Here is a 13,557-nt window from a genome sequence, read left to right on the forward strand (position 1 = left end):
GAGAAGTGATAGGCTTATTCTTGGGCTTCCCTTCTGACTCAGCTGGTAAAGAATCCGCCTGCAAAGTGGCAGAGCTGCACGCGATCCCTGGGTTGGGAAGATCCCCTGGAGGAGGGAAAGGCTACCCACTCCAGTATTCTGGCCTGGAGAATTCCATGGACTGTATAGTCCACGGGGTCGCAAAGAGTCGAACCCAACTAGCAATTTCCACTTTCAGCTCTCCTGATCACCCCCCAGCCCCAGCTAGCCGGGCCTTGCCAGACAGAACTCACAGCTGTACCAAAAAATAATCTTTATTGTCACTAGTATAAAACAGATCAACTGGCCTCTCAGTCTGTACAAAATGTGGGGTGTAAAGACCACCTGGCTGCCCCCACTTCTCCCATAGTGTCCGGTCCCTGAGCAGCACCCAGGAGCTCCGTGAAGGGGAGAGGGCCACGCCAGTGCCTTCCGTGAAGGAGAAGTTGAGGGTAGATTGGGCGGGGAGCACCTTCTGCCTGAGGGAGGCAAGGAGCAGAGGAGAAAACCAGAGTAGAGGAGCCCCCAGCCATTCATGATGATCCCGGCCTCACCTCCTGCCCGCTCTGAGTCCGCTCCGGGGCGGGCAGCTCCGGAGGAGGGGGGCAGCCTGGGGTGGGCTGAGATGTCACCGGCCCGCGCGGTGGTCAGAGGGCCACGCGGGTGCAGCAATATCGCAGCAGGCAGGGCAGGATGCCGCGGTTCAGCTGGTGGAACTCCACGAGCTGCAGCAGGTCGGTGAAGCGGGTCTGGCCCTCGTCCATGCTGAAGTACAGGCGCCCCTCCTCCTCGCTCTGGGGTGTGCCACAGGGGGTGGGAAGTCAGGGAGGGGTGAGGGCCTGGAGGGGCGCCCCTCGCCCTCCTGGGCCAAGGCTGAGTCCCCATCGCTTTTGCAGAAGCAAGCAAAGAGGGGAGACCGCAGGCACCCTGGGGGCGGGGTGGGGAGGACGGCTGCTGGCAGTCCGGCGCTTCTGCGGCAGAAGCAGGGACACTCACCGGCAGGATAAGGTAATGCTTCACTTTCTGCGCGTGGCACAGAGACAGTACAAAGCCCTGTGGGTTCCGCTGACTCTCTCGGACCAGGAACAGGCTGCCAGGAGACAAGGCAACGTGACCCGAGGACACGAGGCCGCCGCCCGGACCCAGGCGTGTTTCCTCCTTGTCCGCTGCCCTGGCCAGCCCTGCCCCTTACCCGTCAACCAGGCCCTGCTGCCTGATGAGCCGCTGGCTCTCCTCGCGAGAAATGCGTCCATGGAACCAGGGTTGGGTGCGGTGGATGGCTGGGGTGAGGGGAGGCAGATGGGCGGTCACTCCGGGGCGGGGACCCTCCTTCTCACCACCCGCAACAGGAAGGCTCAGAGAAGCCAGAGCAGCCCCCACCCCTGAGGACGCCGGGCCCTCACCCACCTGCACTGAGGCTCGTGCCCGAGCTGGGGGTGGGCAGGCTGAGACGGTGGTTCGTCTTCTTCTGCAGAACAGTGGGGGACACGGGGGATCAGGGCATGGCTGGAGCATTACCAGCCCCTCAAGAATACAGAGCCTCTTTCTGCAGCTGGGTGCCTCCCCTCGCCCCTCACTTTCCTCTTCCCGCTCCATGGAAGCCCAGATGGAGAGCAGTACAAACACGCAGCTGAGAGCAGCCCCCTCACCCGCCAGGCCTGGGCCTCCTCCAGGGCGGCGCTCAGAGCTTCCCGGGGGTTCTCAATGACACGCCCGGCATGGCCGGAGAAGTCCATGGCCACCAGGGTGCTGTCTGAGACACTCCTCTGCGGGTTGGACAGGACGGGAGAGGGGTCAGATGGGACCTCAGCATCCCTGGCATGGGGCCTGGGTGCCTCCCCTCCCCCTCCCACAACACCCTGTGAACACTCACCAAGGGTGGGGAGCCCCCAGAGGGTGGGCACAGGTGGCGGCACAGGGTCTGCTGGTAATTCTTATACAGCTGTACCCCAAACTGCGAGGTGGACAGAGAAGGAAGGCCAGAGGTCACACAGACGCTGGGGCTCCGCCAGACCAGGACTCCCCAAGAATCAGGTCACATCCCTGCTCCTGGCTCAGGGGCTTCCTGAAGCCAGAGCTGCAACTCTAGTCTTGGACCAAGGATTCTGAGAGAACAAGGCTATGATGATGCCCTCTCATTCCAGAGACTTCTGGGGGCAGCACTGTAACTCCTCCCTCACGCCGGGGATCCCGAGAGCCGGGTCAGCCCCCCAGCCAGTAACCCCCTCACCTTGAAGAGGCGGAAGGCGGCCAACCAGCAGCTGCGGCTCTGCTCATCCTCAGTGCAGAAGAGGCGAAGCCCCTTGTGGCCGTTTCGAAGCTTGTTTGGCTGTGGGGAGAGAAGACGGCGTGGTCCCACATCTGCCTTTAGAACCACATGTTGTCTCCCATCTCCGTGGGGCAGGGCAGGGCAGGGTGCAAGGAGCAGGGTCTGGGGGTCTCAGAAGGAGCTCAGAAGCCCCAGGTAGGATCCTCACCTTGATACAGAAGCCAAAGTCTGTGGGCATCCCGTAGAACTTGCGGCCCTGGGTCACCACGTACACATTGGACTCGTTCACATCTGCTACGTACTGCAGGTGCCTCGGATCCTGTGCAGCGTAAGTGAGCAAGACTTCGTACAGGCAGACCCTGTCCCCCTCTCACCATCCCCCCAAAGTAGCTGGGAGAGTTCAGGCCCAGAGAGGAGCAAAGGGCCCCAGGTCACACAGCACACAGAGGCAGAGGCAGGACTTGAACTCAGTTCCCCTGCCTCTCCCACTGCTACCTTCCAGGGCAGGTAGGCTGGGAGGGGAAGGGGGGTAGCTGAGGGTCTCAGGGCCTAGAGGGTGAAAGGTCTAAGAGTTCCCACAGAGAAGGGGCAGCTCCTAGAAGCGCCAGGGATGGGGTCTCCGAGGGGCTGGGGCTGTCACCTTTAAGACCTCACCTTGGAAGTGCCCTTGGTGGAGTAATACAGGCCAGAGCGGCGCAGGAAGCAAAAAAAACGTTTCCAAAGCTTGCGCCCTGACCCCCGGAGCTGCAGGAAGCCCTGGATCTCTGGGAAGCTGCCTGCATTCAGGAAGTTCTGAGGACAGGAGAGCAGGGTGAGAGGCCTAGAGGTGGCCACACACACACACACACACACACACACACACACACACACACACACAGAGGCTTTCCTAGCACCTGCCTGGAGAGCAGGGTAAGAGGCCTAGAGGTGGACACACACACACACACACACACACACACACACACACACACACACACACACACACAGAGGCCTTCCTAGCACCTGCCTGGAGAGCAGGGTGAGAGGCCTAGAGGTGGACACACACACACACACACACACACACAGAGGCCTTCCTAGCACCTGCCTGGAGAGCAGGGTGAGAGGCCTAGAGGTGGACACACACACACACACACACACAGAGGCCTTCCTAGCATCTGCCTGGAGAGCAGGGTGAGAGGCCTAGAGGTGGACACACACACACACACACACACACACACACACAGGCCTTCCTAGCACCTGCCTGGAGAGCAGGGTGAGAGGCCTAGAGGTGGACACACACACACACACACACACACACAGAGGCCTTCCTAGCACCTGCCTGGAGAGCAGGGTGAGAGGCCTAGAGGTGCACACACACACACACACACACACACACACACACACACACAGAGGCCTTCCTAGCACCTGCCTGGAGAGCAGGGTGAGAGGCCTAGAGGTGGACACACACACACACACACACACAGAGGCCTTCCTAGCATCTGCCTGGAGAGCAGGGTGAGAGGCCTAGAGGTGGACACACACACACACACACACACACACACACACACACACAGAGGCCTTCCTAGCACCTGCCTGGAGAGCAGGGTGAGAGGCCTAGAGGTGGACACACACACACACACACACACACACACACAGAGGCCTTCCTAGCACCTGCCTGGAGAGCAGGGTGAGAGGCCTAGAGGTGCACACACACACACACACACACACACACACACACAGAGGCCTTCCTAGCACCTGCCTGGAGAGCAGGGTGAGAGGCCTAGAGGTGGACACACACACACACACACACACACACACAGAGGCCTTCCTAGCACCTGCCTGGAGAGCAGGGTGAGAGGCCTAGAGGTGGACACACACACACACACACACACACACACACACACACAGAGGCCTTCCTAGCACCTGCCGTAGTGGCAGGGGTTTACATTTACTGTCATTTAACAGCGGAAGAAACTGATGTTTAGGGTGGTGCTGGACTTTCCACCCCATACAGGGATGGCACGAGCTTCAGGTCCAAGAAGCCCTGGGCGATCCTGGGGAGTCAAGGCCATGAAATGGGAGTGGGCCCTCACCTGGATGACGTCCTCATGGGATATGCCTGTATGTGCATCCAGACAGCTAGAGACCATCTTTTCTGGGAATAGGGAGTGCTGGGGGCAAAAGGAGCCAGGAGTCAGGGACTGAGGATCTGGCTGGGGGTTGGGGTGTCCAGGCCCAGACCCCTCCCCTTACACACACTCACTGGAGTGCTCTTGAACAGTTCGTATTTGGCAAAGTTCTTCCGGAAGACGATGCGGCTGTCTCCACCAATGGGCCAGGCAGCCTGCACTTCTGCCACTGACTCATGGTCCTCCAAGGCCCGCTCTGGGGTCACGGGCAAAAAGCAGGGGTCAGTGGAGGGCAGTCGGGCGTCCTGGATGAGACGTCTGCCTAGTCCGAAGTGTGAAGCACTGCCTCCCGAGCCAGGCAGCCCCCGGCGCCCCAACTTACCCAGTGCTAGGTAGGGGTGGCACTCCACCAGCCCCCAGTTCTCGTCACTCAGGGAGTGAGATCGGTGCACCAGCATCTCGCACACGTAGCGAGCTGTGGCGCCCGCCGCCACCTCCACCGAGCGGCAGGTCCCGTCTTCACTGTACACCTTTATGACCTGCACCCAGGAATGGCAGGTGACTCGGGGAAGGACAAAGGCTGGTTCTCTCCCAGCCCCCACTGCTCTGCCCTCTGGGATCCGTGACCAAACCCCCTCCACCCAGCCAAGGCAGCACTGTCTCTGCCCCATCCCCTAGCACCCCATGCTCCCTGCCTTCTCTTTCCCAGGGCAACTCACATGGGGGCAGCTCGTGTCTCGAGGGAGCAGCCCCCTTGCACTGGAGGACCCCCCAAGAATGGGGCTCTGTGAAGAAGGGCTGCAGAGCTCGGGGAAGGGGTTGGGAATGGAGGGCAGAGAGGTTGACTGCAGCTCCTCCTCTCGAAGAAGTTTCCTGGGGCGGGAGGTGGAGGGGAGGAGTTGATGGTAAGCTTCTGTGCATTACCCCAGCGCTGACCGCTCCCCCCAGCCTCCTTCTATCGGCCGACACCCCACTTTACCTGCCGGTTGGAATGGGCAGAGGCTGGGACCTCTTCACCTCCCCAGACAGAGGGGCATCGAGAGGCGGGGGAGTCTCAGGAGGGGTCCCAGAGGCCAGGTACAGGTCTTCTGGGGAGCTGCTGAGATGAAGCGGAGACAGACCCAGCTCCATGACATCTGAGGGAGAAGAGGAACAGCTGCTCTTGTGCCCTTGTCCTGGGGAGAGAGGCCAAGGGGACCCCAACCTCCTTCACCCTTCTGTTGGGTGCTCCTCAGAGTTTATCCGGCCCCTCCTCGATCCCCCCTAACTGGGGTTCCCTGGAGCCTCTGGGAAAGGGCAGAGTGAGCCCCTGTTACAAAAGGGGGGGACTCTGAGTCCTGAGAAAAGCATTCCTGCCTCATCACAGGTGAGTCAGGGAGCAGAACTCAGCGTTTGGACTCCCAGTCCAGTGCTCTTCCTTACCCCAGGTTGCCCGGGGGAAGAGCTGTGAGGGTCCCTTCACCACAGGCCAGGCAGCAGCGACCGACTCCCTGACCCACACACGGCCGGGGTTCAGAGTCACCCTTGCACTTCCCAGCGTGGGGCACTCGCTCCTCCGGGCTCTGCCCCAGGTTTTCCCAGCGCTTTGTTGCCAGAGCCTGTTGTGGCAACGCCTGCTCAAGTGCTGAGTGATGCACAGAAGGGGGGAAGGAGGTGGGGAAGGACAGGAACCAGGAGGGCAGGAGGCTGGCTCAGCTGCAGTGGGAGGCAGAAGGTGAGCCTGGGGCCCCCAAACCTTGCGTGCCTTCCTTAGACCCCTCCCCCTCCCCAACTTTCGTGAGGTCTCAACACCAGAGCCACCTCCTCTGAGAAGCCTTCCTGGATTCCCCACACTCAGACTAAAGGGCTCCCTCTCAACCGTGTGCTGGGGCCTCCGTACCAATGACTATGCACCTGTCTTATCCACCCACTGGTCTGAAGATGCTCGGCCATCCCAGGCAAGGCCAGGGTCTTACCCATGTTTTAGCACCCAAAGGCACTATACAGGATCCAGGACAAGGATAGAAGAGATGGGCAAAGATGGCCACTAGCAGGTAGAGGCATCACAAGCCCCTCCTCCACAGGAACCGAGACCCTTTAGGCTGGGCTGAGACCTGGGAGGACCTGGGAGAACCTGCAGTTCTGTCCCCTTCCTGTGCTCCAGATACTGGGCCAGCGCTGTTAGCTTGCCTAAGACACCCAAGATCCACACCCCTGCCCTGCACCCAGGATGAGGCAGGTCCCCAACTTTTAAGTGAGGACATGAGGAGATTTGGGGGACAGGTGAGTCAGGGTGGGGCGGGACACACTGCCTGGAGCTCTCCATTCACCCTTGACTCATCTCCACTACTTCCTGGCTTAGGAGAAACACAAACAACCCTGCCTCTACCCATCCCCTCCACTCCCCCACACCCCCCAGAACAGGATTGGGGAGGAGGAAATGTGGGTGGGGGGGGGAGGCTGGGGCTCCCTCTGACATCATCTCCTCCTCCCCACCTTTGGCCTACCTCCAGTCCAGGTCCAGGTGCAACCTGCAAAGCACCCCCCACCCCATAGCCACCACCCACCCCAGGAGCCCCCTCACCCAGGAAGGAGAGAAGAAAAGCCTGGCCGGGATTCAGAAGCCCATCTGGAGTGGAGCTGACCTCACAGGGGTGTCCCTGGGGTACCTAAAGTAACCCAAAGAAACATGCAGTGCTCTTTCTCCTGTCCAGGGGCCCCCAGACTCCCATTCTGCCGCTGCTGCTGCCCACCCTTAGCACCCAGGACTCAGCTAGCCCAGGAGGGTCTCATCCTCATCACCCTTAGGAAATGAGGGTCCTTCTAATTCATATACTCCCCTGGGTGTTCTGATCAAAGGCATATTGAGGAGCAGGAGTGGAAAGTCAAGACACACAGGAAGACAGACACAGACAGGCAGACAGGGGAAGGCCAGGAGGGAGAGCCAGCGATGGGGCTGGGGGTCCTGCCAGGAACGGAAAGATCCACACACCATGGAACACCAAGAGACACCAGCACATCAACACCAAAACACAAGGCCCCCACTCCCACCCGCCGTCTAACCTCTGGCAGAAAGCTCTGCCCACTTCATTCCAGGGAGGACGAGGGGAAGGGTGGCAGGAACCACCCGCTCCAGGAAGAAAGAGACCAACAGTGGCGTGGTCTGAGACCAGGAGGACTGGATCCTCTCCCATCCCAGAGGGAAGGGGAATCTGGGCAGTGTTTGGAAGGGGAGAGGGTAGATCTGAATCAGACTAAAGTCTGGCCTCTGTGGGGGGCGGGAAGGCTGACTCTAGATGGGTTTAGCTTTCAGATCCCATCACCCTTCTAAGACCCTTCCAAGGTTCTCCAGATCCTTCTAAGGCAGGACAGGACTGGGGAGTCAGGACCAAAGAGAGGAGAGGTGAGAGAAAGCGGTCCTGGCTGTCTTCCCTGGGCAGCCCCCTCCACCGCCCCCCCCCCCCCAAGAGGCCTGAAACTTTCAAACTGGGGCCCTGGGAAGGTTATATTGAAGAAATCGACCCCCACATCAATCTGTCCCCTTAGTATTGCGACTCCCTTCTGCGACTGCTCCGCCCCCCCGCCCCCCCACCGTGGCTCGGGCCCCACCCTCCTTCCCGCCCTCCCGCCTGCAGCCTGCTTGTTTACTTCCTGAATCTTGCCCCACCTGGCTGGCCCCGAGGGCGGGTGGCCGGGCTCAGGGTAGAAGGCCGGGAGAAAACAAGGCCAGCTCCGCTGCCGGGCGGGGTGGGGGGGAGGGGCTGGAGCTGGGGCCTAGAGGTGGCGGGAGGGCCCCCGCCAGGCCCAGGACCCCCACGCCCCGCCCGCATCGGGATTTAGTTAGGAGGAAGGCTTTACCTGTGGGGGAGCGCTTAGGGTGAGGGCTCAGGTGAGGAGGCGGGAAACCCCTAGCTGACCTGGAGTTGGGGGGAGGGCCCCCGGACCCTGCGGCCCCGCCCCCTCCCTCACTAGGGGGAAAAACATCCAATGGGAATGAGGGGGGCAGCTCTTTTAAACTTTAATTCGGGAAGAATGCTAGAGTGTCTGTGGAGTTAATCATTACCGGCTGCTTGCCTTCACGGGGGGCCCCCCCAGCAGGAGAGCGGGGGGCGGGGGGGTGGAGGGGGGAGAGCAGAGTCCAGGACGGGCGGACCAAGAGGGGGCATTCTCGAGGCGCTGTGGGGTTGGAAGGCCTGGCAACGGCAGGCAGGTGCATTCTCCATCCCCAGCGTGCCAGGGAGACCCCGACTGGGATCCGAGTCTTCCCCAAGGCTATTCAGACGGACAAGGCAATCTGCCCCCCTCCCCCATCCGCACAGCGCACCCACTCTCCCCAGGCCCTACTGCGCTGCAGACCCCGAGCGTTAGCCCTTCAGCCTACCTAGACCACTTCTTTCTGAAGCCGAAAGGAACCACCCCCCCAGCACCCCCGGGGCCTGTCCCACCCCCACCTTCCCACCGGAGGGCTGTGCTGAGTCGCTCAGTTCAGTTCAGTTCAGTTCAGTTGCTCAGTCGTGTCCGACTGTTTGCGACCCCAAGGACTGTAGCCCGCCAAGCTCCTCTGTCCATGGGATCCTCCAGGCAAGAATACTGGAGTGGATTGCCATGCCCTCCTCCAGGGGATCTTCCCAACCCAGGAATGGAATCGAACTGGGGTCTCCTGCATTGCAGACAGATTCTTTACCAGCTGAGCTACCAGGGAAGCCTGTATTGCTGAGGAAGGATACAATCCAGAGAGATGAAGCTCTAGCAATTCAGAGAATCTGACTCCTTTACTCCCCTCCAAGTTGGAGGGTGACCCGCTGCCCCCACAGAGACATGTCTTTAATAAAGACTTGGGGGAACTCAAACTGGGGTCAAAGAAGATGGAGCCTGGGAGAGACTTAGGGCAGCCCCCTTGACGTTGGGACACCCCTCCCAGCTCTCTTTCTGGGATGTGGGGAGGGGCTAGTTTCAGCGGGAAATCCGCCTATGTCTCAGGGAGGAGAGAATCTGGATTCCGGCTTCCCTGACCCCATCAGCAGGTTGGAGTGTGTGTTTGGGGCTGGGGGTGGGGTGGGGGGGGAGGGGTGGAGAGAGACGAAGGAATGGGGAGAACAGGGAATGAGAACAGGGAAAGACCGAGGGCAGATAGTGAGGAGGGGGCAGGATGGGAGGCTGGAGGAAAAGAAGTGAGGTCTCCAGGGAAACACAGCAGCAGGCCACATCTTTCTCCATATTCTCCAAAGATCTCCACATCTTTCTCCCGGATCTACTGGTGCTCCCCGCCCCCAAGACGACGTGCCGCGCTCTGGTCCTTACCTGGACCCTGGGTGTTGGCATCCCTGGCTGGGGCCACCGATTTAGGAAGGGAGATGCCAAGCTCTTAACTACCTGTCCCCCTCCTGTCCCCGCCCTTGGCCTGACATCACTGAAGCGGGGAAGGGAGGGGGAGCCAGGCGGCCGCCTGTCCTGCCCACCTGGGCAGCCATCCAGTCAGCTCCTGGCCCTGAGACTGGCACAGCCTGGGGCCCTGGTGCGGCTGGGAGTGGGAGCAGATTGTCGTCTGGAACCGATCTCGGTCCCCTTACCTGGAGGAGCCCCAGCTGGAGTAGCAGGACACAGGGTCCGAAGTCCGGCGCTGTCTAGGAACCTCAGGTACCTGGGCTTGATCTTAAACCCCCTCCCTCTTCTCTACAGATGGTAGGAGAGTGTCCCGACTTTGAACGTAGGAGTTGGGGGAGGTTGAGCTCTGTTGTCCAGGCTTCTGACCCAAGGAAACAAATTATCTTGGGCAGGTGGGGGCGGGGCCTGAGGGAGGGGCATGGGCGGAGGAAGCACCGGAGGAGGGGCGGGGACTCCCTGACACTCTGCCCTGGCTGGGATTGTTTTTGTCCTTCTGTAGCAGGTGCCAGGGGAGAGACAAACTCTACAGCCCCGAAAGCGAAGATCTAGAGTCCTCATGACCTGGGAGGGAGAAGCTGGGACCTGGAAGATCAGAGAAAAGGGACTCGCCAACACTTCCCCACGCCCCTTCCCAAACCTGGTCTGTTCATCGGCCAATTTAGGGGGCCTGTCTGCTGCTCAGGGTCTTACCCCTTGGGGCAAAGGGCACTCTATGAAAGAGGGAAGCCAGCCAGAAGGATGTCCAGCAACACGGCCTGCCCCTTGACCTCCAGCCACAGTCTGACCACCCAGGCTGCACCCTGGCCCCTCAGGGGCACCCAGAATATATCCTCCCTTCTAAGCAAAGTCCATGGGCTCAGGTTTTCCTTCTGAAATCGAAGGGGTTAGGCAAGGTCTCCCAGTGGGAGAAGTGGTTTGGGGAAAGCTCTGGCCAGGTGCCAGGGGACTCCCCTTAGCGCTGGCCTTCAGCAGGAGGCAAACACTAGGTGGGAGAGAGGGCCTGGGAGACTGAGATCAAAGGCAGCAGCCACCTCCCAGCCCAAGTGGGTGACAGTTCAGTAAACAAACAATTCATAGGGGTGATAAGAGATCTGCCCTGGGGGACCTGGAGGAGTAACTTGATGCTCAACTTTCTCCAAACTCAGTTTTCCTTGGAAAAAACCAGAGTGGACTACGTGAAGAAGTGGGGAAAGAGGCAAGGTCACCTGACCCACTGGATAGCTTGTGAAAAACAAGTAGACAATTCACTCAATCAATCCTTCATTTGCTCAACTAATATCTGTTAAGTACCTACTCTATGCCAACCGCATCCTTGGCACTGGGGATACAATGAGCAACAAAACAGATCCCACCGTTATCTTCATGCAGCCAATCAGGGAGACTGACGTAATCAAAGAACCAGGGCTTTCCTGGTGGTCCGGTCATTAAGAATCCACCTTACAATGCAGGGATGTCAATTCAACCCCTGGTCTGGGAAGAGCCCACGTGCCATGGAGCACCTAAGCCTGTGCACCACAGCTACTGAAGCCCGCAGACGTACAGCCAGTGCTCCACAACAAGAGAAGCCACCACAATTCGAGAGTAGCCCCAGCTTGCTGCAACTAGAGAAAAGCCCAAGCAAAGCAACGAAGACCCAGCGGCAGCCAAAACAAAAAGAAATCAAAGGATCACACGAATAACAAGAGATGACAGGAGACAACTATACTGGGAAAACACACAGGGAATTAGGGAATACTTCTCCATAGAAGTGACAGTTGAGCAGAGGGGAAGTTGTCTGGGTTGGAGGATTTGGACTGGTGGATGGGAAGGGGGAGCACCTTTCATGATGATGAAACAAGTGCCAAAACGCTTGACAAAAGGGGACAGAGCATGCAGAGGCAGAGCAGGGCGGAGAAGGAAGGAGAGGAGCCCACACAGGTGTGGCTGAGCAGATGTGAAAGGTGTGGGGAAAGGCTTTGTATTCAACTGTGTCCCTCAAAGTGTGGCCTTCAAATCTGCCTGGGCTTGTTTAAAAAAAACAGATCCCTGGGTTTCCCTGGTGGTCCAGTGGGTAAGAATCCTCCTGCCAATGCAGGGGACACAGCTTCGATCCCTGGTCCAGGAAAATTCCACATGCCATTGGGCAATTAAGCCCGTGTGCCGCAACTACTGAGCCAGCATGCCTAGAGCCCGTGATCCACAACAGGAGAAGCTGTGGCAATGAGAAGCCTGGGAATCCCAAGTAGAGAGAAGCCCAAGCGGCAACAAAGACCCAACACAACCAAAAATAAATAAATAAAGTAAAACTTTAAAAAACCAAGCAAACAAGAACAACAAAGAAACAGATCCCTGGGCCCATCCCCAACTACTGAAACTTGGTCTCTGGGGACAAGACCGAGGAATGTATGGTATTGACAAGCCCTCAGGTGGTTGTTCTGTAAACCAGATTTCAGAGCCATCCATCCTGTCTGTCCAGACCAGCAGGAACTATGGGCAGAGGCCAGACCCTACAGGGTCCATCTGAGCTTAAGTAGAGGCCCAGAGGAGTAGGCAGGTTTATGTTTTGGAAAAATCACTCTGGATGTTGAAAGATACGATAAGTTGGAAAGAGAAACCAGACTCAGAGGGCTCAGTGCTATAGGATTCCATTTATATGACTTTCTGGAGGGGACAGAATGCTAAGGACAGGAAACAGATCTGGAGTTGAGGAGGAGAGGGGTTGACAGCAGAGAAGCTTGTGAGGAGGTCATGGACTTGTTGTGTATCTTGGTCCTGGTCGTAGATGTACAACGGTGTGTGTCAGGGCTGACAGGAAGGTACACTCAAGAGGATGTGCATTACTGTGTATAAGTTATATCTAAATTTCTTAAATAAAAAAAGAAACGACAACGAAAAAGAATAGATTTATAAATCAATAGGACAGCTTCAAGAGTCCAAGTAAAAATCTTTACATTTCTGGTCAATTGATTTACTTTTTTAACTTTTTTTTGATGTGGATCATTTTTAAAGTCTTTATTGAATTTGTTACAATATTGCTTCTGTTTTATGTTTTGGTTTTTTGTTTGTGAGACATGTGGGATTCTTAGCTCCCCAACCAGGGATCGAACCCCCACCCTCTACACTGGAAGACAAAGTCTTTTTTTTTTTTTTTTTGTCAATTATTATTTTATTTACTTTATTATGTTTTCAAGCACACATTTCAAGTTTGGGAGATGTACAAAAAGATTATCTCTAACTATTAGGAACTCAGTAAGTATTATACGGGTGATATTAAACCAACAAATAAACCATCACAAAATTTTAACTTTGAAATTATTAAAAGCTTGGGTTGAGGATCTTATCCATTGATCAACCTGATGCCCAGGAAAAAAAATCATGACATCTGCCAGGAAATCCATGGAAATAACTGTATTGTCAATGTCATATATGCGAAGAGTGGTTTAAAAAAGACAGTTTTGACCTACCAAGGTCACATGACTTTTCTGTACCTTTCTTTTTGGCCACACCATGCAGCTTGTAGAATCTTAGTGCCCTGACCAGGGATCGAACCTGGGCCCCGGCAGCGAGAGCACCAAGTTCTAACCACTGGACCACCAGGGAATCCCTGTTAACTGTTAAACTTCACTATAAAAGTATAAATTGAATGGATTATATTCAGAAGGGTTTTATTATGAAGAAATCTGAGTTTAAGTCTTAGAAGTGATCATAGGAACACAGTGAAGTGAAGTCACTCAGTCATGTCCGACTCTTTGCGATCTCGTGGACTGTAGCCCACCAGGCTCCTCTGTCCATGGGATTCTCCAGGCAAGAATACTGGAGTGG

At 57.2% G+C, this 13,557-nt stretch overlaps 1 protein-coding gene and 1 non-coding gene across 5 annotated transcripts; both read right to left on the reverse strand.

The window, feature by feature from the left end:
- Positions 1-296: 296 nt before the first annotated feature.
- Positions 297-10,110, reverse strand: GRB7 (growth factor receptor bound protein 7). Of its 4 annotated transcripts, none has more exons than XM_065910678.1 (15): positions 9,942-10,110; positions 5,372-5,528; positions 5,112-5,265; positions 4,775-4,931; positions 4,527-4,648; positions 4,357-4,434; positions 2,942-3,079; positions 2,496-2,606; positions 2,249-2,347; positions 1,892-1,972; positions 1,668-1,784; positions 1,426-1,486; positions 1,211-1,298; positions 1,015-1,108; positions 297-812 (listed from the first exon to the last, which is right to left on the reverse strand). In XM_065910678.1, exons 2-15 carry the CDS (start codon positions 5,521-5,523, stop codon positions 666-668), a joined length of 1,599 nt encoding a protein of 532 aa, XP_065766750.1. In that variant the 5' UTR covers positions 5,524-5,528; positions 9,942-10,110; the 3' UTR covers positions 297-665. The 4 variants fall into 4 exon arrangements, with proteins under 4 accessions (XP_065766750.1, XP_065766751.1, XP_065766753.1 ...); XM_065910679.1 differs by lacking the exon at positions 9,942-10,110 and adding an exon at positions 9,673-9,771; XM_065910681.1 differs by lacking the exon at positions 9,942-10,110 and adding an exon at positions 8,230-8,305.
- Positions 10,111-13,263: 3,153 nt separating this feature from the next.
- TRNAE-CUC (transfer RNA glutamic acid (anticodon CUC)) lies at positions 13,264-13,335 on the reverse strand. Its single transcript has one exon. It is a non-coding gene; the product is annotated as a tRNA-Glu (tRNA).
- Between the last annotated feature and the right edge of the window lie 222 nt (positions 13,336-13,557).

The sequence above is a fragment of the Muntiacus reevesi genome, chromosome 18 (genome assembly GCF_963930625.1).
Source record: "Muntiacus reevesi chromosome 18, mMunRee1.1, whole genome shotgun sequence".
Classification (NCBI taxonomy): Eukaryota; Metazoa; Chordata; class Mammalia; order Artiodactyla; family Cervidae; genus Muntiacus; species Muntiacus reevesi.

Bases quoted from the DNA above. Each gene is read 5' to 3' on its own strand.
- GRB7 (XM_065910678.1), bottom strand. From the start codon at position 5,523: ATGGAGCTGGGTCTGTCTCCGCTTCATCTCAGCAGCTCCCCAGAAGAC. The intron at 2,607-2,941 runs GTGAGGTCTTAA...TACGCTGCACAG, and splicing joins CCACCAAGGGCACTTCCAAG to GATCCGAGGCACCTGCAGTA. The intron at 1,973-2,248 runs GTGAGGGGGTTA...TCCACCTCGCAG, and splicing joins CCGCCTTCCGCCTCTTCAAG to TTTGGGGTACAGCTGTATAA.